The 26,172-nt window shown below is 45.8% G+C and overlaps 1 protein-coding gene across 2 annotated transcripts in view; it reads left to right on the forward strand.

The window, feature by feature from the left end:
• Positions 1–14,425, forward strand: part of PITPNB (phosphatidylinositol transfer protein beta) — a 64,354-nt gene extending 49,929 nt beyond the window's left edge. The window contains exons 9-12 of one of the 2 annotated variants that reach the window (XM_047697794.1): positions 5,535–5,645; positions 7,494–7,616; positions 11,108–11,193; positions 12,386–14,425. In XM_047697794.1, the coding sequence (XP_047553750.1) occupies positions 5,535–5,645; positions 7,494–7,616; positions 11,108–11,155 (282 nt within the window). In that variant the 3' untranslated portion in view covers positions 11,156–11,193; positions 12,386–14,425. The remainder of the gene's footprint in view (positions 1–5,534; positions 5,646–7,493; positions 7,617–11,107; positions 11,194–12,385) is intronic. The other variant, XM_047697793.1, reaches the window with a different exon arrangement.
• Positions 14,426–26,172: the final 11,747 nt, after the last annotated feature.

Raw genomic sequence — 26,172 nt, forward strand, 5'->3', positions numbered from 1 at the left:
ATTTTTAAAATTATACATTTTTTTCACAAGAATATTCCTAATAACTTTGAAGAGTATATTTTATTCTGCATGTGGACCTCATTTTTACTTTAGAAGTTTAAGATTAGGAAAAATGTAGTATGGACTGGACTAAAGTTAGATATTTAAATCTAAATTTAGCTTTTAGCTTGATTTTGTGTAGCTTTTATTTATTAAATTCAAAATCAAAAGCAGGAAAACATTTAGATTGTTTATAGTCAAAGAATAATGAAGATTTGAAATAGTACCCAAGGCAATTTAGGGCAAAATAATTCTTTGTCCTAAAATGCTCAGCTTAGGGCAAAAACTTCTGTAGTATATTTTTGAAGCATAATTTTTTTTCTTATTACAAAATGATATATATTAAGTTTTGAAAATAAAGAATTATACACAGAAGAAAGTAAAAATCAATTAGTGTTTCACCATTTAAGTATTGCTATTTATTATATTTCCTGATTTATGTAGTTTTGTTAATAAGTGTTTATGCCATGCACAGATAAACCTGTTTCTGTTCAGATTATGCCTTTTTAAAAAAATGAACATTCTTTAAAAAGATGGTTTTTATCTCACAAAACAAACTGAGGGTTGCTGGGGGGAGGGGGGTTGGGGGGTGGGGTTATGGACACTGGGGAGGGTATGTGCTATGGTGAGTGCTGTGAAGTGTGTAAACCTGGCGATTCACAGACCTGTACCCCTGGGGATAAAAATATATGTTTATAAAAAATTTTAAAAAAGGTGGTTTTTAGTGGCTGGCTGCACAGTAACCCATCGTTAAGTCCAGGTTTTTGCTATTATAAATAAATCTGTAGTGTTTTTCCTTACTTGATGAACTGGGATACGTTTCTGAAAGTAGAATTGCCGAGTTAAAAGATAAGTGGTATACATAGGAAATGAACAGCTTTAAGGCTCTGTAATGATGTGGGGTCAGATCTTACCCCAAGAAGATGGTGCCAAAAGTATCATTTCAGCTTTTACTTAACTACATCTGGGCAATTTCTCTATTTTTGGTTTCACCATTAAGTATGGATACTTTTTTTTTTTTTTTTTTAATTTAAGTGATCTCTACACCCAACGTGAGTTTCAAACTCAGGACCCCAAGACCAAGAGTCACGTGCTCTTCCAACAGAGCCCACCAGGCGCCCCTAAGTGTGGAGACTTTTTAAGTCATTTTTAATTTAACCATTAGTCTTAAGGCCATACATAGCTCAAATTAAGAGGAGAATTGCATGAGTCCTTTTAAGAGCTGAGTGAGACCTTGACTGTCACATATATTAATAATGAGAAAAATACAACTTCTGTGTTCTCAGCTCTTTCTTCTGGTTATTTGAGATTATGTTTCTGTGCCTCATGCTGTAAGGTGTTGATACTACAGAGAATTAGGCCAAGAAATAAAGGCAGCAGGCTCTTCATTTGCTTGTATGTTCTTTAATTGGTACATATTCCCCCAATTTTTCTTCTCTTTAATAACTACTTACAACTTTACTGGAAAACAAAAAGCCAGTGAGACTGGAAGACACATTTTAGATCTAGGGAAGATAGTTTAGAGAACAGGTTCCTTTTGTCCCATCACTTAAACTAAACTTTATAGATAAGTGTTAGTTTGTAAATTACCAGTATTACCTTAATTGATTTGAACAGACTGAGTCCAGAGTCACTAGATAGAATGTGAGAAACAGACTTAGGTAGTTGTTGAAGTCCTGTGTGTCCTGCTCTTGGATCCCAAGTGTGGTATGGACATATTTGTATTAAATTTAGTATACTCTTTAATTAGAACCATGCTTCATCCCACTGCTTTTATTTATTTATTTATTTATTTATTTATTTTTATTTATTATTTTTTTAATTTATTTGACAGAGAGAGATCACAGGTAGGAAGAGAGAGAGGGGGAAGCAGGCTCCATGCTGAGCAGAGAGCCCGATGTGGGGCTCGATCCCAGGACCCCTGAGATCATGACCTGAGCCGAAGGCAGAGGCCCAACCCACTGAGCCACCCAGGTGCCCCCATCCCACTGCTTTTATAAAATGGTAGGAGAATTCTGGGGAGTTGGTGTTCTGCTGAAAACACCCAAGGCTTTTGGTTAGCACAAGGTGTGCAATGATTTGGAGTTTCGGAACGAAGCCATCAGCCGCCCGTAATTAATAGGACCTTGGAATGTTCCATCTGGAAGTTATCTTAGGGCTAATGAGTGGTGCATCAGAGGTTCTCAGCCGTAGAGGGAATTTAGCCCAGGTGCGTGGGCAGGAGGATATTGCACTAAGCCCATTCTAGAATAAAGTGCAAAATTAAAGAAAATTTTAAGACAGGCCATCAGATGTCAAGGACGTGTGCTTACTGCCTGTAGTAGTGGGCTACCCCCGACCCTGGACTAACTAAGTTCACTCATCCTTCCTTTTAGTATTTCATCAGTGGAGGATGAAAAGTTGCACCTTTCCTTTTACTGACCGAGAAATAAGGCCCAGAGAGGTTAAGGATCCCTTCTGCCTTGCATAGGAAGTTATCTTGCATAATGGGAACTGCAACCCATGTCCCCCTAGTCCTAGCTACTATTTAATAGGTATTTAAGTACTGTCTTCTTCATATCCAAAATTGTGTTCCATATGAAGGTTTTCAGTGACACTTTTTGGATTAGAGAGTACCTCAACATTGGCTAATGGCTTATTGAAAAAATGACCTGTGAAAGACCAGTCTTGTGATAATTTCAGTGAGACTGGGCATTCAGAAGCTAGTTGTGTGGAAGGCTGGCTGGCTACTTCCACACACAGAAGCCCAGCTGAAGTGCATGGGACCAGCAGGCCAGGGATGGGGAGGGGGAATTGCAAATATGTTTCAGGCCAGGGCCGCAGCAACAGCAACAGAAGGATATCTCTTCTGGTAGAGCTCTTTAGCACCAAGGTAGTGGTTTTATTGTTGTTTATGCACATGTAATGACTCTCGTCTCTACTGGCCACTTTTGTGACCTCTTACAACACCTAGCATGGATAGGGTTGTAAATGCCACCCTCTTAATACTTGCTGAATTAAACTTGTTCATAAAGTGTATGGGATTGTATATGTGTGGGTGTATATATACACATCTGTGCTGAATTTTAACATAGTACTCTTTTATGGCAGGGGAAATAGAGCTCAGCTAACCAAATTCTTCTGTTGACATAGAACTCACCTGTATAAGGACAGTTTGCTGTATATATTATGTTTTCATTTAAATGCTAATGGTGCTACCTCACTGATTTAACCCATGTACCAGCTCATTAATAGGATGAAATGTTTTGACAGAAGAGATTCTCTGAAAAAAGTTGATCAATCATGCAGGACTCTACAGAACATGGAGTCATATTAATAATAATACCAGGAAAGAATTTTTTCATCTATCTGGTCTTTAGAATTCACTTGGAACTGGGACATTATTGAGGATTTGTGGGGAAATGTGGTCTGGTGCTATGATTGCATAAATGAAGAATAACTTTGAGGTTTAGACATGACCTAGAAATTCGTGATTTTTTTTTTTAAGAGTATGTATGTATAGTTGAATGGTACAAATATTTGCCACAGCAGTGAACCGCCTGAAAGTGGGATGTGCAGAGGGGTTGCAGCTAACAAAAAGGGACAGCGGCACACAGTGTGACCAATGCTGGCACTGCAGTGTCTTAAGTGTGGGGTGAAGCTGAGAACAGTGGTGAAGAAGGGGGAAAAGCCCTTCCTTATAAAAAAGACTGTTTTCTCTTTTCACTCAATAATTCAGTGTTTATAAAAAGTGCCCCCATAGTATTGCACATGACTTTGTACTCTTTTGAGAAGTTTTACTTAAAATTGTTTTGCAAACTCAAACTGGTTATTCCTACTCTATGAAAGAATAAAGGAGAGTGAGAAGTAATATGTATTAAGCTCTGGAGTTCTCCCAGCTAAGCATGGAGCTCACACTGTTTTACTTAGTCTTCAAAAGAGGGTCCTGAGACATAGCTTTTGTCCTGTAAGTACACCGGCCCTGGGGCTTTACCAGTTTACCAAATAGTTCTTTCCTCAGACCATACCTGCAGTCCTCTCCTGCAGTCTGTGATCCTTTGACACGCACCTCCTTTCCATGCACACCGTCAGGACTGTGTCTGCTTTTGCTCACTGGCATGAGCCCGTCCCAGGCGCTCTTCTGGCTCAGCCCAGAAGGCTTTTGGTCTCCTGCACACACCTTGCAAGACCCCCATGAAGCTCTCTCCTTAACCCTTCCCTCAAACTTGCTGGTGCATTGAACTTCCCACAGCAGAAGCCTTACTCATTTTCACAGAAATGGGCGGTAATACAGATTGCAATCCCCTGCCGAGTTTTTACAATAGAAATTTCACAATTTGCCCAAAAACCCGGAAAGAACAATGAGCACCTGCACCTAGATTCACCAGTTGTTAGCACTTCACCGTCCCCTCTCTACTTCTCTTTCCTCCTTCCCTCTCCTCCTCTCTCTACACAAATGTATTGCATATTTCCAAGATTTTTGGCTGAACCGAGGTTGACATAATCTGAAGTTCCAAATTCTAATTGCTTTTTAATATTTTTCTGAAAGTACAGTATAGACATTGTATTTTACTTCTTTAGTCTCTTTTTTTTAAATATTTTTATTTATTTATTTGACAGACAGAGATCACAAGTAGGCAGAGAGGCAGGCAGAGAGAGAAGGAGAGGAAGCAGGTTCTTGCTGAGCAGAGAGGCCGATGCGGGGCTCGATCCCAGGATCCTGGGATCATGACCTGAGCCGAAGGCAGAGGCTTTAACCCACTGAGCCACCCAGGTGCCCCTCTTTAGTCTCTTTTAATCCAGATACCCCCCCCCCACCTCTCTACCTTGTTCCTTTTTTTTTTAATAGCCCCCCCACTTTTTTTTTTTCCTTTCTTTCTTTTAACCATAACAACTCTTGTTTTGATTCCCTGGCTTTGCCATTTGCCATTTAAACTACGAGGTGTGATCATTTGTAGAAATTCAAGTCATGCTGTATGGGACTATCTTCAAACAATTGGTCATTGGAGATCATTCCTGCTGCTTGCCATGCCCCTTTTCAGATTGCCCTTGCAGGGAAGATACCTCAGTTAACAAACAGTGCCACTCCCTGTGCCTGTGTTAGAAGACAAGACAGCTACACTTCGCGATTGTTCTTCATGGTGCCTCAGCACATCCACGGCGGGAGTGCGATAATGGTGTTAGGAGAACCCTGCCATATCCGAGTTCACTGTTGACACGATATGGATAGATTTGGTATTTAATATGAAATCTGAACGGGGTAATTTGAGGCAGAACAATGCACCTATTAAACTGCAGAGCCAGGAAGTAACTTCGTCTGTGGAAGGAGGGTTTGCAGCAGGGGAATACCGCTGCTTTTGCTAAAATGATTTTGAATTTCCAAATACCCGAATTAAACACATAAGAGATTGTACTTTTCTTCATGTATGTCTGTGATGTTGTTACGCAGCAGTCAATTTTCATCAAAACATAAATATTTAAGTCACGATTTCTCCTTTTCAATTTTCTTCATCTAGAAGGAGCTGGCAAACAACCCTGACTGTCCTCAGATGTGTGCTTATAAGCTGGTGACCATCAAATTCAAGTGGTGGGGACTCCAAAGCAAAGTAGAAAACTTCATTCAGAAGGTAAAGGGCTGTTCAAAATGCAGTGACTTAAATTAGGTAGCTGTTAATGGGGTATTTTCTGTTAGCACTGCTTTTTCTCACTTATGAGGTAATAATTATTGCCTCTGTATAATTCCTCTCGTGTTTCTTTTATTCTCCCTAGAAACAGCAAAGACAGATGCCAGCAGGTTTTAAGGGGCTTTCTTTGGGGAAGAGCATAGGAGTTTTTTGTTCCAAGTGCTTTCGCAGTGGTTTGCCCAGCTGTTCTGCAGACAGTGCTTTCTGCGTACAGTATGTCCCCAATGGGACCTACTGTCCTTGTACTGGCTGGAGGGAGAGGCCAGGCCTTCCCTGGTGAGGGGCTCCTCTGTCCTAGCCCAGCTGGCCCCCCACTCACACCCCAACCCGAATCTCTCTCTTGACACACTTTTTTACATACTTGGCACTTTCTCATGGGATGTTTTCTTTAGAGGTCCTTACTGGGAATAGTTCCCCTTTGAACCTAGGGTGACAGAATCTGAGGGTCCAAATTCTGATTACCTCTTTTTTGTGTCTTCTTTATTAAAGTGAGAGTAACATGGACAATTTGATCTAGAAAGAGGGGAGAATTGGAGCTCTGTAAATACGTACACATGTTGAAAACACATAGGGAATATGAAAAGTTTCTTCAGTGTCTACTTTTCCTGCAGTGTAGTGTATTTTTTCTGTTATCATTATTAAGAAACCCCTGGTATACCTCTGAACCCACAACTGCTCATGTCTGTTCCACCATAACTTTTCTACTGTTAAGCTGGAACTGCTCTGACATTTTTTTTTTTAGAAGGGTCCTAATGTGCTGGAAACTGTGATTACTCTTGGGCCTGCTTACAGCTGGCCCACGATAGGCACTCTGTAAATGTTGGCTTCCGTCCTTCCTCTTGGATCACAGTAATAGATTAACAATCTAGTTCGTCACACGTGTAATTGATGAAGTCCCTTCTGTTCGTAGAAAAAAATTATAGAGTTGAAGATTGTCCAAAAGTATTGAAGTACTCCCTGTTCAGTGCATTTTTTTCTCTTCTTGGGAAAATTTTGTAAAATTTAAATAATGCAGCAATTAAAACCACTCATTATATACATGGTTGTGTGTGTGTGTGTGTATAGTTCAGTAACATGGGAGTATAAAAATTGATGGAGAGTGTGTAATAATTCTTTTTTAAAAGATTTTACTTATTTGAGAGAGAATGAGAGAGGGAGAGAGAAAGCATAAGAGGTGGAAGGGTGCAGAGGAAGAAGCAGACCCCCTGCTGAGCAAGGAGCCTGATGCAGGGCTCGATCTGGAACTCCAGGATCATGACCTGAGCTGAGGGCAGTCACTGAACCAACTGAGCCAGCCAGGCGCCCCTGTGTGTAATAATTCTTGATTTAGATAAACGTCTATTCCAAAGAACCAGGATTCTTTAGTTTCAGTACACATTATAGCCTACCTCATAGTATTTCTTTGCATTGCAGAGAAGAATGACCGTGTATAGTCTTATAGTAGAAGGAATCGAGTTGACCTTTGGTCACTGAGATATAGAAAAAGGTAAAAATAGATCAGGTCTAACAGGAGTTAATATGGGATCAGAATGTGCGCACCATGGTTTTTTCAGTTCTTGATAAATTGTGCTGCCTTTGCAAGGAAGGATTGTTTCACATTTCACAGGGAGATTTTTCTTTTTAATTTGTTTTACAAAATGGTAATGGGATGGAACTAAGATTTCTACTAGTCGACAAAGTGATCTTTTCAAACCAGGCGTATGGAGGTTGCATGGGTTAATTGGGACGTAGAAAGTATGTTATTGATCTTAGATTTTTGCTGTCTTACGCTACTTTTCTTTTTTTTTAAAGCAAGAGAAAAGAATATTTACAAACTTTCATCGCCAGCTTTTTTGTTGGATTGACAAGTGGATTGATCTGACAATGGAAGACATTAGGAGAATGGAGGATGAAACTCAGAAAGAACTAGAAACAGTAAGACTTCCCCTGTTTGTGGAAATTCTCTCATTTCCCCTTTCTAAAACTGTGTGCGTGCTGAGTAAGTGTAGACTTTGGATTAAGAAGAATGTCGTTAAAAGCTGTTTTTTAATATTTACCCTCATCAAAGTCCGTTTTCTTAGACACTAACATCCCTCACATGTTCTGATTTCTCTTTTCTTGAGCATCTTCCGTGAAAGTAGACTAGAGCTTTATTGATCTAGAGTTGGTTACCTGTAAAGTGCCCAGTGGTTCTGTATTCTTTGTCATGCATTAGCTCTCTCTTATGGTTCATAGTCCTTTTAGGCACTCACTTTATCAGACCAAGTTGCCTTTGGCTCCTATCACTGAAAGTTACTGATGTTAGCACCGTAAGTCGTACTTCCCTCTTCTATGGAAAAGATAAGCCTGGCCATATTGTCACAGATGCCAGAAATGCCTCCTTCCCTGCAGCTAGCACTGAATCCTTAGCTCTTCGTAAGCTTTAGGCAGAAATTGAGGTGATGCTTGGGCTGGAGGTCAGCATGCCATGTTTCACGGTTAAAACCTGCCCTAGCAGGGGGCAGGCCCTGCGTCCTGTGAGCGCCCCCTTTCTGCCAGGGTTGGATTCTTCCCACTTCATCTTAGAAGTGTCTGGTTTTGTTTTTGCTCTGAGCTGCACTGCTTTTCAGTTGAAAGTAAGGCCCTCCTGGGGGGAAGTGAACCCAAGGAATGTCCGGGATAGGCTAGTGGTTTCCATGCAGTCATCCAGAGTCCTGCCAGCAGTCCCAGTTTTGGAAGTCCTGCAGACGGGAGTGTTTGACAAACGCTTGTGTGTGAGGCAGGACCCCCACTTAATCACAGGAGAATGGCAGCAAATCAGGTTCTTTGGCACAAAAGGAAATCTATTTGTCTGGCACACAGCATTATAAAGAATCTGTGTTTAAAATTGCTTACTTTTGGTGATTACAGCAGATCTGCTTCTAATTAGCTTTATACAAACCTTCTGAGAGGACTAGGACATATTTTCTTTATAAGGCAATAAAATGTTTTAACCTTATCTTAAACAGAAAGTAAACTTTCGGCAGTCTCCAACTTATGAATGGATTTTGTTCCAAAATTTTAAGTTGACTTTTTGGAATTTGGGATATGTTTTACCATGGAGACAACATTATAAATTGGAGTTTGGTTTCTAGGCCAGACAATAGAAGCCTCTTTGACCTCCATTTCTCATACTAATAGTATGACTCTAAGTTCTGGATCTCAGGAGTAGAGTGATAGAATGGCAAGCATGGAGGGCTCTCCCTCATCCCCTTAGTTTTAGGCTGGCCCCTAATATTTAAGCCAGCAAGAGTAAGTCATGGATACTTCCTTTTTCCCCTTGTCCATCTCCCACTTCTGTCTCTCCTTTTTCAAGAGTCCAGTGCCCTTCCCTAAGAAGCACCCCTTCTCCCACCCAGTTTTAGTCCCTTTTCCCTTGTCTTGCCTGATTCTGCTCCATCTAGGTGCTCCAGGCTCCAGAGACACCTGTCAGCTGTCCCCAGCCCCCCTGAGCAGCTAGGGGCATGGTGACCATGCTCATTCCTACTAAATTCACGGCATAGCCTTGGTATCTTCAAAAAGGATTTGCCAGTGTTGAGATAAAACAAAACATACTTATTTTTCTTGGTTTGAACTCTCAAAGAGGAGTTTTGGTTTTGGTTTTGATTTTTGTTTTTAATATTTTATTTATTTTGAGAGAGAGAGTGAGCATGAGCGCAGAGGGAGAGGGAGAAGCAGACCCCTGCTGAGAAGGGAGCCCAATGTGGAGCTTGATCCCAGGACTCTGGACTCATGACCTGAGCCAGAGGCAGATGCTCAACGGTAGGCGCTCCTGGTTTTGAGTTTTACTCTGAGAGGACTGTCCATAAAATGAGGAAAAGAGGTCATGGTTGGAGGGTGAGGGATGAAACCCTCACCGGTTGGAGCTCTGAGCCCTACCTACCTCTGGACCTCTCAGACAGGCCTCTTTCTTCAGAAGGGCGTCCTTACTTGCCTCCCGAGTTCCCAGTCTCAGGACACAGAGCATTCCCAGTGTGAACACAGTAAGTGCCCTGATGAGTTGGGGATGCTCGCTCCCATCTTTTGCCGCGGGCCTGCAGGCTCAACTCTGCTTCGTCATGCAGGTCCGTAAGGTAGACAAGTAGTTACACAGAAGCCCGGTTTATTAGAAGATACCATTATTGTGCCTACATGGCTCAGCCTGACTGATTCCCACATGAAAATCGTAGAAATCTTTTGTTGGTTCAGGGTTTGAGGGTACGTGTCAGTTTCTTTGTTAAGTATTTCCAAAACATTTTAAGGCAATTTCAGCATTCTTTGCTGATCATCGTAATGTAAAATCCCACTTAAGTTACTTTGCTCTGGGTCATTGGGGAGGCTTTATTCCACATCACGTTGCTGCTGCTTTGAGCCTTGACAGTTGGTTTGTGAGCGTCTTCAGACTCTGGGCAGTAGCTCACCTGCAGGCCACAGCGCCCTACCCAGAAAGCACCTGCCTCATGATGGGGTCTTAACATTTCCAAGTCTTCGCCACCAGAGGTTTCCCCTTTTCTTGAGGTCCTGTTTCCCTGAGACCTGATGAGAGAGTTTGATACATTGTATTCTCTTCTTAATTCACAAATGTTTTAAGACTTGGATTTCGTTCATATGGGTTTTGGCTCTGGAGAAAAGGAACAGCATCTTGAGACCTTAGGCATGACAGGAATGTCCCTGCCTGGAATCCTAAAGAGAAATAGGGTTTAAGGCTCAGCTGCTAAGAAAGTACCGAGGGTAAACTTACTGCCTGTTTGTTCACAACTGGCACTTCTGGGGGGCGGGGAGAAGTGTTGAGGTTTAGAAGTGTGTTTATTACATCTGTCCCTTTTTCTGTCCATTCTTTTCTGATTTTCTCATTGAGATTTTTGGAATTGTCTGTGGTCTACTATACGAATGCCTGTCCTTTCTGATGCATCCTTATGTCCTTTGTTTTTTTCATACATTGTTCCCGTGCTCACTTGTTCTTCCTTTTGTCCTCCGTCTTTTAAATAAACTTCCCATGAAGAACTCCTCTCAGGAACTCTAGTCTCGGAAGCAGCAGAGGTGGCTATACCTCATGTCTTCCTGTCTGGTCCAGGGACTATGAGAATCTGAATCAGACTGTCAGGGCATTTTCTCACATTGTATTAGTGAACAACAGTTCATTTACCCTTGGCTGTCTTTGATAATTTCATACCATCTGCAGGCTTTTGTTTCCTGGATTCAAGAATAGGTACACATTTTTTTGTGTTGTTGTAAGAAAAGCCTTTTGCAGGATTTAGATAACCAACATTACAAGAGGGGCCTCAGAACTTCATTCTCAGTGTGGATGTGGTGTTATGAACAGGCAGCAGTCATTCACAATCTTTCCTAGATCCTTTCTTCTGCCTTCGCTTACTAACCCAATTTAGAGTCTGTGATTTCAGCAGCTCATGATTTTATTTTACGTTTAGATGCGTAAGAAGGGTTCCGTCCGAGGCACGTCGGCTGCTGATGTCTAGATGAGTTCCCTGTAGGGTCAGAGACAATATCAAACTGTGTAAGTGAAGACCCGGTAAAAAGAATGTTTAAAAACCAGTACCTTGTTGGTAATGGGTAGTTAACTTGCTGAGCAGAGACTAAGTATTAAATGTGGTTTAATTTTTAGAATTTAAAGAGATAACATATTTTAGAGATTGATATGGAACACTGAAGTTACTTAGAGTTTTATTCTGTAGAACAGGTTGAATATAGGAATCTCCAGTTAGTGCTTAGTGTTAGGGCCAGAAACCAACTGTCAGGCATACTCATTCATCACGTAGTATTGTCCTGGAAGCCAGCTGATTCTTCATTGATGGCCAGTTAATTGACCTATTTCTCAATAGGACCATATGTGGTTAGTAAGGAAATACATAAAAGCATTCTAAACCAAACAGAGCTCCTTCATCCCATACCAGAAGGGATCCTGTACCAGAATCACCTTAGTGATTCATTGTAGTTGAAATTTTTTCTGAACATCTCAATGTCTTCCTTCATGTTGAATCTTCAGTAACCTTTACGGTTAGCTTTAATATGTATAAATATGCTTTGGTTTTCACAATAATATAAAACATTTCTCTGGCTTCATTTTCCTAACACAAATTTATATGCTCAGATAAGAGGTAGTCCTTCAGGGGAAACACAGGAAAGCAGCATGAGTAAACACAAAGGGACAGTCCACTGCCGCCAGTTGTTACTGTTGAGCTACAGTGTTTATTGAGGAAAAGCACAAGACAGAAAAACACTCTCCTCCCTCACTGTGGTTCTTTGGTGCTCCTTACGTGTGCTACCTGCTCTTTAGTTATCGAATTATCGAACAGGGGAGAAATGAAGTGTTCAGTTGTGAGCACAAGTAGTTGTACAAATGAGAATAAAGGAACTCTGCCAGGATTCCTCCAGAGCCCTGTCTTTAAATACAGTGTTCATTTAGAAAAAAAATAAATTGTTACTTTTGTTAAGTTCTTCTAAGTTCTGTGACTTATTTCTACTTCCAATGTATTTTCTCCCTGATGAAACAAAATGTTATGTCACAGTGAGACCAAAATTTTCAAGAGATTCAGTTTTTTAAAGTAGTAGTTGAGGTACATTTTCTGCCAAAAGTTTTGCCCCGTTGAGGATTTTTTTTATTTTTCTGGAGATGTATGTGACACAGTAACATTTTTTGTGTGTCTCTGTGTTTTAACATATTGCCCTGTCTTTCGCTTTTTTTACAGTTACGTAATCAAGGTCAAGTGAGGGGAACAAGTGCAGCCAGTGATGAGTGAAGAAGAATCTGACCAGTATCTTGCAGTGTTGACGTTTCCCAGACGTGTGCTTGTGATGATGTACTCACTTGCACAGGTTCCCAACCACGTGTGTATATATGTTTGTGTGTGTATAAATCTGTAGCTGTATATAAAATGCATGTAGAGCTACAGATCAAGATACACACACTTGTGTATATATGTACATACAAACATACTGAAAGGATTAGTACAATTTCTCCAAAGTACTGTACCTATCTTCAGCAAGAATGCAAAAGAAAATATTTTCAATATATATACCTGGAACAGATTTTAATAATTATCAGAGTAATACCATTAATGGACAAATTGACTGCAATGTAATACTAGCTGGTATGTTTCATAAATGTCAAATTGTGGACCAATATATATAGCCTTTTATTACTTTTCTGTTCTTTTAAATTAGTCTTTTACAAATTTTTATTTTAGTTCCATGAGCAACAGACTCCCACAGAAAAATGTATTCAAAATCTTTTGGTATTCCAATGAATCTGGAATGTAAACTTTGAATGTATTTATAACGATTTATTTTGGGATGGTTATTATCTTAAATTCAAATTGGACAGTGTCTGTTAGTAAGGAGTATAGTTACCGGCCAATTTTTACTTGTTTGCCCTGAGGGGAAAAAATCCTTAAAAAAAAAAAAAAATTGGTTTTTATTGGATTTTTGTATTTTAAATTTCAAGTATTTTTCTACATCAGACGTAACAAAAATGGAGTTGACGGTTTGTGATTTATAATAAACACTATACAATTTTCAGGCTCCTGTTAGGCAAACAAAGAAATTGATGAAGAAATGAGTAGCATCGTAGGCTGTAGGAAAACTTGGAAGTAGAGCACTTCCATGGAGTCTTATTTCTGAAATGACTGTTTTCTGAAATTAGAGCTTGGAAACTATGCAAATGATCTAGATTCCTCACAGCTGACACACTAGAATACAGAAAGTGATGACGGTTTTTTGTTTTTTGGTTTTTTTTGCTCTTTTCATATTGAAAATACACCCTGAGGGGAGGCACTACCTTTGAGATGGTGGGTAGTGGAATTTCGCCTTTGAGAAAGCTGATCAGAGGCAGGATCAGAGGCAGCCGCAGGCTGGTCTCCTGGCCTGGGAGGTCCCCCTGAGGGGGCCGTGCTCTGCCGCCCACGGGGAGGTGCTCTCTACTAGGATGCCTTTGGAACCTGTCATGAGTAAGCGTCATGAGCGTGCGGGTTAGCAGCCGCTGCCACCTTGTCCTTCTTCCTTCTTTAAGAAAGGAACCATAGCTAGGTAAGATTTTTATCAACTCTCTCTGTCCAGATCCAGTTTTTCTCCTGTCAGTCGTGGAAGCTTGACTAAAATGATACTGTTGAAGCCTTCTGGTCACAAACTGTCTTCTTTAACCTCTCGTCCCTCCTGCCACATGCCGGTCCCTGTAGTCCTATCACATTTGTAATCTGATTTGCTGACAGTGCTGCCCACCCTGCTCCCAGTTTTCCCACACGCCCTGTGTCCCCACCATGGTGGTGGCCGAGTCAGATGAGGGTGTTGAGGATCCACTGCCGCACCGCGATGCCCTGTTAACCTTGGCTCCGAGCCCCACATCGCATATGTCCCCGGTGTACTCAGGATCAACACTGATGTTTACTCTCTGGGCACTGTTGTAAGATAGGTGTTGTCAAAGCATAATCATTGTCTGCAAAGTGTTTGGTGCAAGGAAGATTATTGCTAATTTTGTGAAATAAAGAATCTCGCCCTCTCCTTTTAATGGACTAAACTCTCACTGGCGTCTGTAGCATTGTTGGGAGCTTGGGCGCACATGGAAATCCATGCCCAGTGCATGGATTCTAATGTTTTCCTAACGACTGTGGAGATTTGAGGGAATGTGTGGTGAATGTAAAATATCTAGTTTACTTGGCAGTCTCTTGTGTAAATTACAGTAAAACAAAGTAAATGAAATTGAAACAAAAAATAAATTTGATCACAAAATGCCACTTGTGTGCTTGAGTGGTTGTTTCCCCGGTGCCACGTCTGGTTCAGCGCGCTGCGGACCCCTTCTCTGCCTTTTCTCAAGACGACTCTGTTGTGCAGCCCTGACATTCTGGGAAAAATAAAGGAAAAACATGGTTTTTAAAATTTTTTCACTGCAAACTCTTACTCTTGAAATGTGCCTATGCTACAGTAACCTGTTACATTTGTTTTCTTAGATAATATTCTGCTTTTAAAAGCTAAGGAGAAAACTAAAGAAGGGTTATTTCTTAGTGGTCTCAGAGGTTTTTTAAAAATTATGTTTCCAGGGGAAGAATAAGGAAAGCCCATAGTATTTCTAGAAGCACTCAGGATTTTGTTATCAGCCTCTGATTGTTTCAAGATGGTGACTTTTTGGTTTGGTTGGGGCGGCGTGTCACCTCTCCGGAGACGTCGTCGTTTCCACTCCTTGTTTCGAGACACGTCACAGCTATTTTCTCATGATCCCGTCTTGTATTCTAGAGCTGCTCAGCATTAGGAGAGGTGGCCTGCTGTATGGATGGGCTCGTACAGAATGTTATATTTCCAGGTGGTCATTTGTTTCTTGAGGTGATTTTCTTAGTGTTGTGTCTCAGAGTTAGTGTCTGCGTTCGCGGGGCCGGTCTGTCGTTCGGGATGCTGATGCTAAAGCTCAGCGTTTGGGTCTCTCCGAAGGCACCAGAATGAGTAAAAGCAGCACACAGTCCAGTGTGGAAGACAGACACATGGACAGATAATTACAGTTCAGTAGGATGGTTGAGAGAGAGCTTAGACATCATCCACATTGTACAGATGCAAAAGCAAATGTTCAGGCCAAAGGCAGCTGGACGGGAGTTGGGCATCTGAGGAGCCTAGGGTGCTGCTCTTGGGCTGGCATTGCCCCAGGGGGCCTGGGGTCAGGCACACCCCTGAGGGCCTCCTGCTGAGTCCCACAGTGCCCAGCTGCAGAGGATTCAGGGTCATTCGGGACGTGTTACTGAGCACATGGTGCACCCTCTAACATGTCATCTCTCCCTTACTGTTCCTTCGGCAGACTGCCTCCTGGTTGATGGGAAATCATAGTGGACCCAACACCTGGCTTTTATAGAGCTCACCTCTCTCTCCGTTCCCAACTTGCTATGCTGTATGGGTTCAGAGCCCGCCTCCTCACTTCTTGTCTCTGAGGAAGTTGCTCTGTTCATCTCTCAGCAGCTGCGTTGACAAGGGGTCACTGTGGGATACCCTGTTCTTGACCATTTGGAAGGAGAACATTCTGCCTGTTCTTAGGCCCTCCAATCTGACATCCAGAGAGCCACTGAATGTTACAATGTTTTATGATTTAGGATTTTTTTTTCAAGTTGCCCTCACTGGCAGTTGTGGAGTTCGGGACTTGGAATGGTTGGGGGGGAGGGAAAGTGCCAAGAGACAGGTTGCAGATTATCCCACTGAGCTTGGGGCATCCACTGCCCACAGGGCAGTGCTTCCTAGGGATCCTGCCAGGGTCATGTGAGGTTGTGTCTTCTGACTTGGAAAAAAGAAGCAACAGCTGGTCTCTTCAAAACCAGTCTTCAACCAGATTGGATTGGAAAGAGTAGAAACCACAGCTGTTCCAGAGCAGCCTCTCACAAGGCCGTGTCCTTCGAGGCCATGCTAGGCGAAGCAGTGGTCAGCAGCTGGAGGCTCCTGCTGCTTTGATGCCCATCCCTTTTCTCCTTCCAAAAGTGCCATGTTGCCAGCTTATGGTTTAAAAGGGATTCAGAGCCAACTCGGTTTGCTTCCCCAACTCCCCAAGATCGCTTGCGGTCCCCCAGGTTGGTGGGGGGTGGAGGGAGCTGTGTGGAGACCCCCTGCTTCCTGACTTCCTCATGCTCTTCTCCAGCATTGAGTTTTAGTCTGTGTGCTGCTGAAGCGAGCACTTCCAGCATCGAGTTAAATCGTGAATTAAAATCTGTCACTGGATGACTCTCTCCCCAGGCATCTGAGGGGTTCGCATCTCTTGAGTGTTAGCTCTGTCCTGCTAGGGCTGCTGGTTTGAAAAAATCCAGTGCATGTAAACCAGAGATTCTCAGCCTTGGCAGTACCCTTGAGTCACGTGGGGGAGCCTTTGAAAGTATCAGCTGCCCACCAGTTGCCTTTTCTATGGCTTGGGTTCAGTGTGTCCTGTTTTCAAAGGACAGGGAAGGAGGGCCCAGGGAATTCCCACCCTCTTCCTAGGGGATGACCGAGAAGACGGCTTTGTCTCCAAGCAGTCAGACTCCTACCCGGTTGACAAAGCCAAGTGCCACTTGTTCCACACAGCCAGCCTTAACCCGGTGTGGTCTCTGCAGCAGTCTGTACCCCTCCTGTGGCACCTGTGGACTCCGTGCTGCCTCAGTAGGTTATTCGATGCTGTCGTCTGTCGTGTCTGTGGGTCTCATATCCCAAGTTCGCTTGGGACCTCCTTGTGGGCAGGAGCCACCGTTGTTACCCCTCCACAACCGGGATGCCTCCCCTGGGGGGAGCTTGGCCTCTGAAACTTCTCTGTTCCCCCGTAGTGCACACCTGCCCACCCTGTACAAGGCCCCTTTTGAGTCCTGGGGTCAGAGGGGAAGGGAGCAGAGCCTCCAAATCTAAGTAAGCTCTGATATCTGCCCTTAGAGAATTAAGCGTGGCAGCGAGCTGAACCAGGATGTAGTCATTCTAGAAGCTGACGGTACAAAGTACGGGGAGAGGACAGAGGAGGGAGCTCCAGGTCCACATTTCCTCCTCTCTTTCCAGACCTCTAAACCGGAGCTTTGGTAGGCTCTTCCAACTCAAGAAGTCTTAAACCAGATTCACGTCTTACCTCCCTCCCCCAGGCGTACTCTCTTCCGTCGGTTACCTGCATCGCCGGCTGCACTGCCCAAGCCAGGAAGCCTTGCTGTCCCCTGAGTCTTAGAATTGCCCCAAGTGCCTGTGATACCATATCCCACTGCTTGCAGGGGCCCGCTCCAAGCCGTCCTCTCGTCTAGGGCAGGGGTCTGGCAACTTCTCCGTAAAAGGCTAGACAGTAACTATTTTAGGCTTTTTAGGCCGTTTGGTGTATCCCAGCTCCTGAGCTGTGCCCTTGTACTGCAGAGACAGCCACAGACAGTACCAGTACACAAATAAGTGGGTCTGTTTTGATAAAAGTTTATTTACACAAATAAGTGGTAGGCTAGATTTGGCTGCCGGGGTCAAAGTTCGCCAGGCTCTGGTCTAGAGCACAGATACCCCAAATCAGGCTGTGCCAGAGGAGACTTTCTAGAACGCCTCTGATTGTGCTGAACCTCTGCTTGAACACCTGCATGGCTCCCCGAGGCCCAGACCAGTGCGGCCAAGGCCAATGATCAGCCAGAACCACCTCCTGCTCTCCGTAAAGTGGAGCCAGTGATGCACGTCTTCCTCACGGCCGATGGATGGCCAGGCCTGGGTGGAAGGGACTGAGCTGATGTCAGCTGTGCATAGCGCGGATGTTGTCCTAGAAAGTGCTCAGCTTCGGAAGACAGTTGCTGTTGTTTGCCATCAGATTGCCAACCAGTACCAACCCCGAGCTGAAGGGTAGAGCTGTGATGTGCTAACAAAAGCTGTTGGTGTCTGAAATACAATGAAGATAATGCTGGTTAGCTAAACTTCTCAACTGGCATGTGTTAACGTCCCTGTCTGTCGTCTGTTGTCCAGAAAATACCATCTGTGGCTGTTAAACTGAATGCTGTGCTCACGGAAAAGCTCATAGATGCCCTACGTGTTTCCCACAACTGAAAGTCGGTTTTCTAGATACCACTGCTAACAGGTTAACCCGAGCTTGGCTTCGTGACTCCTCATGGGGCACGGCAAAGCCGGGCCCGGGCCTCGAAAATCAGTCCCGTTTTCCCAGAGTCAGTGACACTCCACCCTGGGTCGACTCTGTTTACTCCTTGAATTTCTGAGAAGCAGTAAAGCACCGTGACGTGCCTCCGCCTCGTTGATCCCTTATATATTCTGCCACCACCTGCTAATCAGTCGATAGCAGAATTGCCTCGCACTCCAGACTGAGGGAGGTTCATGAAGTGGAACGGAGGAGTGGCTTCCAGTGTTTATTAATGTATGTGCTAAACAAAAGCTTTGCCTCTGGGCATCCCGTTGCACACTGGCTCCCTGCAGCCTGGAATACTGATGGCGTGTTTTCTCAGAGCGGACTCCATTTTCCCATGGCCTGGGAAGCCCCGAAACAACTCAGCCTACCGAGAGGTTCTGTGAGTGTTTTGTATCCATAACTCCAAAATGTCATTCCCGGAGAGGCACTGTGTAGAACAGGAGACTTCTCCCAAGTAAGGCTGGAGGGAGGCTTAGAATCAGGCCCACAACAGCACCGCACGGACATCACACGAGCCCTCCGTGCCTTTCTTTAGATGAGTGATCAGCAAATTCTATAAAGGGCCATATGGTAAATATTTTGTGCTTTGTGGGCCGTGCAGACTCTGTGGCAACTATTCAACTCTGCCTTTGTAGCGTGAAGGTAGCCTTAGGAGCAATGTAAACTAACAAGAGTGGTGATGTTCCAATAAAACTTTATTTACACAAACAAGTGGTGGGCCGGAGAGTTTGCCAATCCCTACTGTAGATTCTTCCCCGACAAAACAGCCAGCATCTAAGAGCGTGTGTCAGGCATTGTTCTGAACACAACATATAAACGGCCTTACTGAATCCTTAACAACTGCCTTGTGAGGTAGGCACTGCTATTACACCCCCTTTCTACAGATGAGGAAACTGAGGCCCAGGCTAATAATGTTGCCACGTCCCATTCCCAAAAGCGGCAGAACTAGGGATATCTCCCGTGGAGTCACACCGGAGTCACCCCTAACTAACCACTCCTCATCCTGCCTCCCTGTCTTTCAGGACCTCTGAGGTCCATGCTTGTGGCATTTACTAAGGGTCGAAGGAAGGAGCAACCCTAATGATAAAAATTCTATTGAGGACCCTTTGTTCTTAAACACCCCTTAGGAGCAACCTTCCATGACTGATTCTTCGCAGAGTGCAGACCGGAGAAAACATTTTTTTCCTAGTCAGTGTCGAATTTCCCCCTCAGTCTTCCGTGTCAGGCAGCTCCCATGTTGCATTTTGTGTCCAACTGAGGCAACTTCTCTAGGCAGGCTTCCGGACCTAACTCCTTCACCTCCCTCCCAAACCCAGCTGTCCTTCTCAGCCCTCACACTTGTGCAATGGCTCTGTGAAAACGGAGGGTTTGTGGTTCTCCTGTCTCCGTGCCTCCTGTATCAGGCACCTCAGAGTACACGGGGGAAAAGATTTAGTGATAATTCTGAAGTGCGTGTGGAAATACAAACATTCTCTGCAATGTAGAGGTGAGAATTCAGAGCTGCAGTCTCTCCTCAGCGGCAGGAAATCTCGAGGCCTGTGAACATCTGGAAGGGAGCCACTGGGCTTGTTTTGTTAACATGGCGGGATTGTGGGTCGTTCTCCCCCACTGCCCCTGACCCCCCGAATTGTCTTCAGTGTTTCACTTTGCAAGAGAATCTTATTTAAAACTCTATTTGTGTTGTGCCAGGCCTTGAGAATGGACACCCCCATACGCGAGTGCCCAGCAGTGCCTTTTATCACTGGGGATAAGATCTTTTGCTTCTGCATCTGGTGGGCCATGAGCTCGCTCCTCTTCCTAGGCGCGTGCCAGAAAGCTGTCGGGGAGGGGATTTCAGGATTCCTCCCAGCCCCTTCCAAACCCAACAGGCTCAGATTTTCCACTTGTGCGATTGAGGTCAGTGCCTGCATTCCGGCTGGCGGGCTCCCCAAGCATGCGAGCTCCAGGCCTCAAGCCTGAAGGGGCTTCTCCCACTTGCCCTGGAATTCACACCCCCCCCCCATCTTTGGTCCTCTCCATCCTGGGGCTGTTTGTGTGCCGCTTGGCCCCCAGCATCCGGGGTTGTTCTACCGGTGACTGAGGACAGCCTGGCCTAGCCCTGGCTCTGGGCCACCAGGATACAATGTTGGCCCCCGTGTTTGCTCAGGCCTTAGTGTGAGTCGGAAGGAGTCGTCTGGCCAGGCGAGGAATTGTGAGATGACTGTTGCTTACGAAGAATTTTGTTCCCTTCCTTGTCAGCCTATCCAGAGAGTGTGGAGCTTGGTAGCCATGACCTCTGCCACTGGGTTTTACTAATGGTTGCTGCTGCTGTCTCTCTCCCCAATATCCCCCCCGGGAGAGGCCACGCTGGACAAGGGGGTTTTGGCATCCTACACCTGCATTCCGAGTCTGCCTAGTCCATTTACTGAGCAACAGGCCAGTGAGTAAGCCTCAGGCCCTCTGAACCTCTGCGTCCTACCCGGGAAGACTGGGGTACTAATACCAACATGGAATAGGGCCCCGAGATAAGAAATGTGTAAGTCATGGGTGAAAATCTCTCCAGCACTGGATTTGCCCCTTAGTGGGTCTCCTAACCAGTGAGGGCGACGAGCCATCCCAGTTCACCCAGGATAGGGGAGTTTCCTGGCAGGCTGGACCAGGACGGTCCTGGGCAAACTGGATACAGTGGGCCACCTTATTTTTAGCCCCGAATGTTCACATTCTTTAAGCCAGCAGCTTCATTTAAAAACAAATACAAAAGCCAAACGAACATAGTATGGGAGACATGCAGCCTTATTCTGTATCCCGATGTGGCCCCGAACCAGCCGCCTCATCCTTTCTCCAGCCTTCATAGGGCACAAAAAGTTTCAGGGTAGGGTAGACTCTGAGGAAGGTGCTGGCCAGGGGGGCCTGGGAGTACTTTGCTCCAGCAGGGCCATTCCATGGGGGAGAGCGTGAACCCCCTTCTCCACCTGAGCACCCCCTGCTGTGGCTCACACTCCCCGCCCCCAACACTGGCCCCCTGGGGGAGCGGGGAGTTCTCACATTTCCCTATCCTTGAGGAAACTAGGGCACACAGAGGTCAAGAAGCTGCCTTCTGCTGAAAAGAGGGGAGCTTCCAGCAGCCCAGGGGCTCTCCAGAAGGAAGGTGGATCGCCTCATTCCATCTTTGCTTTGAGGACGGGCAAAACTTCCTCTGAGGTTTTGAGGAGGCCCTGCGTTTTGGGCCTGGCCACCCTCTCCGCCCTAACCCCTCACCTCCACGATCCAGGCTCTCGTGACCGAAGCCCATGGTGTCCTCTAGGCCCAGAGTCCCTTTCCGTCCCCCGTTCATCTTTCGACCTCAGCCCAGGGTCCAGATCCTTGAGGACCCCCTCCCCTGACCAGCTGACTAGGCCCGCATCCCTACTGGATGCTCAAAGGGCAGGTGCCAGGATCACCGGCCACTGAGCAGATCTGTGCTGAAAGAATGGAACAGAGAAACCCCACATTTAACCCCTCTCCTCCCATGCCTTTTCTCACGGAGCAGGCAGGCCGTCTCTCTCAACCGTTAACTGCCAGCCATTCCCCTGACCCCCACCGGTAGCACGGCTGAGGCTGCAGCCCGGTAAGACCCCTTCTGCCTCGATCCCCTCCCACCCTTGGCGAGGAAATATTTCTGTTTTATGACTAACTCTGCTCCTCATTTCTCTCGCGTTATCTTAATGAATTAACTGGGTCCCCATTGCTCCCCCGGCCCCCCGCAGTTTACGAGCTGTACGGCGATATCTGCGATCTTAGTCAACCCCACGCAGTTGTTGTGCTGGTTCCTATTACAGTAATTGGCATAAACTTTATTCCTTTGCAGAGAGATTTTTTGGCCCGCTGAGACGGCATAACCATCTGCCATAAATTGAGACTAGTACGGCTTATTTTGGTGAATGCAAAATTGGATCCCATTCTTTACTCTGTGGCTTGATTCAACTTCCAGATGGTTAGTCCACATGAAGTAATAGGAATGCGCCACATCTCTGCTTAGCTGAAGATGGAGACGTAATATTTATTTGCTGATGTGGAGGCCTCCGAACGCTGCCCTGTCGGGATGTCAGCATATAACACAGCAGTGCAAAATGTCAGCCCGCTTCATAGGAGCGACAGCCTTCCTCTGAGTTGCCATGGGGGACCCCCGGATGTCTTTTTTTTTTTTTTTTTTTTTTTGGTCTGCCCTTGACCTAATCTCAAGAGGTTTTGTTCTCTCCTGGGCTGTTTCTTATCAGCTATGTCTGCCCATGTAGCCGGCTTCGCATCTGCTTTGACTTTAGTGCCTGTGACATTTTCATTAATACTTCTTCAAGGTTGAGCCTTTCCTTCAAATATCCTGCAGCTCACAGAAGCTGGAGCTCAGCTGTGCCCAGCTAGGGGCCGCCGGGAAATTTGGCTGAGCGGTATCGACAAGCTCAGTTGTCTCCACCCAGTTGGGCTAATCAATCCATTTTCGGTTTTGCTTTTCCCCGCACTAGCCTGCCATGCTGGGAATGCTCTGAAGGAGATCTAGGTCAGCAGATTCTGGGTGCTTAGACCCCCAAGGGCACTTTTAGGAGTCTTGACTGCCCCCTCTGCCTGGATTACCCACGCCCCTACCCCCGGCCAGCCGAACTTGCCCTTGTAAACTCCCCACCTACTTACTCTACCTCTGGACTTCAGAGGTGGGCCATGATACCCCGCCTACCCAGGGGGAACAATGGGGCTCAGGGCTTCCTGTTGGCTCCCACGGGACCCTGTGGAGCACCCACATTTGAATCACTTGGGGGGGTTTTAAAAATGCATACTCCTGGGTCATGGGAGACCAACTGTCCCAATTTGCTCAGAACTGTCTTGGTTTTAGAACTAGAGGCCTGCGCCCTGGAGAACCCCTAAGGTCTGGGCAAATGGGACAGTTGCTCATCCTACTTGGGCCCTACTCCGGACCTGCAGACGGAAAAACCCTGAGGGCTCAGGCCTAGGGTTCTGCATTTTGATCGGTTTCCAGCAGTGATGCTGGTACACACTTGAACTTGGAAAGCATAGCAGGAAGCCACAAGTGCCCGCAGAGCCCATGCTCTCTCACTCATGTGCCTGGCACAGATTGGATGTATAGGACATTTGGCATGAATTTAAGCACCAAATGCCATCATCACTTACTTATACAGAGTGTTTTTTCCCCTCTGACTGTGAAACCCTCAAGAGAAGAAAAAGGCTCTGCCCCGTTCACTTTTGAATTCTTAGTTCCAGGCTCTGTGCCTGGCCCGCAGTCGACACTCCAAACAGACTGGAGGAATAATTAGATACAAGCAAATATTCGTGGTAGGGAAAGTGACCCAGACCTGTTTCCCACGTACTTCTCCAAAGTTCTGGGATGGACTCGATTAGAAATTAGATCAAGGAAATTCGAGTTAGGGCAGGAATTAGATCTAGGATATTTTTTAAGGAAACAAAAAAAACCTTGGAAGTCCCAAGATGGAACACACAAGAAATTAGATCTAAGAAATTCTAAAATGGAATGGACGGGAACTGTGAATGTTCTAAGACAGTACCGTTCTTTCTTCCTTAACCATCCCGGGAGCTTCTGCAGCCAGAAAGAACAAGAGGCCGGATGCCTTGTACCTGGTTATCACAGCTCCACATCCCTTAGGTACCTTCAAATGTTGAAAGCCTGTAGCTTCCCAAATAATCACAGCTGGGGACTCAAGTGTGAAGTTTCCAGGCTGGGTCGGGGGGAGCCAGGGAGCCCGGAAAACAAGCTGGGCCAAGGGTAGAGGAGTGGGAACCCGTGCCTGGCCCCAGTAGGATCTCAGCACCAGGATCCTTCACTTCTCAATGGGCAGAGCTCAGCCAGGTGACCCCCCCACCCCGTCACCTGGGCGCAACCCCCAGCTTTATTCTTTTTTTTTTTTTAAAGATTTTATTTATTTATTTGACAGAGAGAGATAAGTAGACAAAGAGGCAGGCAGAGAGGGAAAGAGGGAAGCAGGCTCCCTGCTGAGCAAAGAGCCCGATGCGGGACTCGATCCCAGGACCCTGAGATCATGACCTGAGCCGAAGGCAGCGGCTTAACCCACTGAGCCACCCAGGCGCCCGGCCCCAGCTTTATTCTAATCTGTCAGGTCTCACCACCTCATCTGTATGATAAAGATGGAAAGACTCTCCTCTGGATTGTGGTGCAAACATGAAGGATTATTTGCATGGGCTTGCATTGCATGTCTGTGAAAACACTGCCCTTGGCTCAGGGTCCTGGTCCCACATCCTCAAGATCATCAAGTTGGCAAGAGGGAGCAGATGTGAAGAATAGAGGCAGCAACTGCGAAAGGAGCCAGGGGCTCACCTTAAGGGACTGAAACCGCCGGTTTCACTGGGTTTAGTGGCTGTCAGCACGGTTGTTCAAGTGTATCATCTGAGGCCCCAGCAGCAGGCTGTAGAAGGAAGCAGGGGACCTATCTCAGTGCCCCAACTCCCTGCCTGGGTCAAGTGTGCCTCTCACTCCCTACTCGAGATCATGTAGGCTTCACCTTCAAAATACTTCCAGAATCTGACCATTCTGACCATGTCCATCCACCACATGGTCAATGATCCTGACCCAGTCTAGCCATCATCCTTTCTTCCCAGGTAGTGGCTCAAGACCTTCGCAACTGGCCCCTTCCCCTCCCATGGAGGAGCCAGAGGGTTTCATTTAAGTACCAGACAGGTCAAATCCCTCCTCTGCTCAAAGCCCTTCCATGTAACTAAGAAAGTATAGGTCTCTTTTACTGTGACCCCTCTCTGTGACTGCCCTCTCTTAGGCTTCCTGTCCCTCACTCCCTTCCAGCCACACTGGCCTCCTGCTGGGTGCTCTCCAGCACTCCGGGCAGCTCGCCTCAGGGACTTTGCACTGGTTCTTCCGGTGTCCAGAGCACCCTTTCACCAGAGCCCCTCACAGCTTCCTCCCTTGTCTCACCTGGATGCTCCAGTGTTCCCTCTTCAAGGGGGCCTTCCCAGGCCACCTCATATAAAATCAGGCCCTCCCCCATCTGTCATAGTTCCTAATCCTTCACAGCACTTATCACTACCTGCATGGCGCATACATGCCTATGTGTTTGCGTGCACATGCATGTGTACAGCTGGTCTCTCCCAGATGGAATGGAAGTTCAACGAGAGCCAATTTTTCCCAGTCCTCTGTTCCCAGAGCCAGGTATGGTCTCTTCTAGGCGCTCAGGAAGCATGGGCAAAGGAGCAGCTCTGATGTTTCTCCCACGTTAGACCAGGCTAGTGACTCTCGGCGAGATCACAATATAACTGAACAGGGCTGTCCAAATGTAATGATGGCCATTAGCATCTCTCTACCCCAGAGCGGCGATTCTGGAGCATTCTGTGTAATTGGAGCACAATTAAGCATATGGCCATGTTTCCACCAGGCCGTACATCTGATTCTGAGCTTCCTCGACATAGGCTCTGGTTTCTTTCTTTTTTCCCTGTAATGACAAACCTGGATCCACCATCGGGCAGGCCCCGTGGTCTAGATCACAGGGGAATACTGGGGAATGAGATTCATACTAACAGGATTTAATCTTGAGACATTGGGCTATATATCCAGTGGCGATTTCCTGGATTTTGCAGCTGACATAAATAACAGCGAGAGGATTCCCGCTGTGTGACGTGAGATGCGTCCTGCTAGTCTGGGGCAGGAAGCTGCCCAGCCTGGGCTGTTATTGATGGAGCAGGCAGGGCCTCCCGATGGAATCAGTGGAGCTGCACATACCCCCTCCCCCCAGTGCCAGACCCCCTCGCTCGCCTTGCTCATTCCTCCAGGAGTGCTGGGCACTGTGGAAAGCATTCTCAGGATGGGAGGAGTTTAGAGACTGGTGGCTGAGATGAGAATTAAGAAACACATTGGCACCCTATTCAGCCAAGCAGTGAAATCCCTTTTCTGTA

This window comes from Lutra lutra, chromosome 12, assembly GCF_902655055.1.
Source record: "Lutra lutra chromosome 12, mLutLut1.2, whole genome shotgun sequence".
NCBI lineage: Eukaryota > Metazoa > Chordata > Mammalia > Carnivora > Mustelidae > Lutra > Lutra lutra.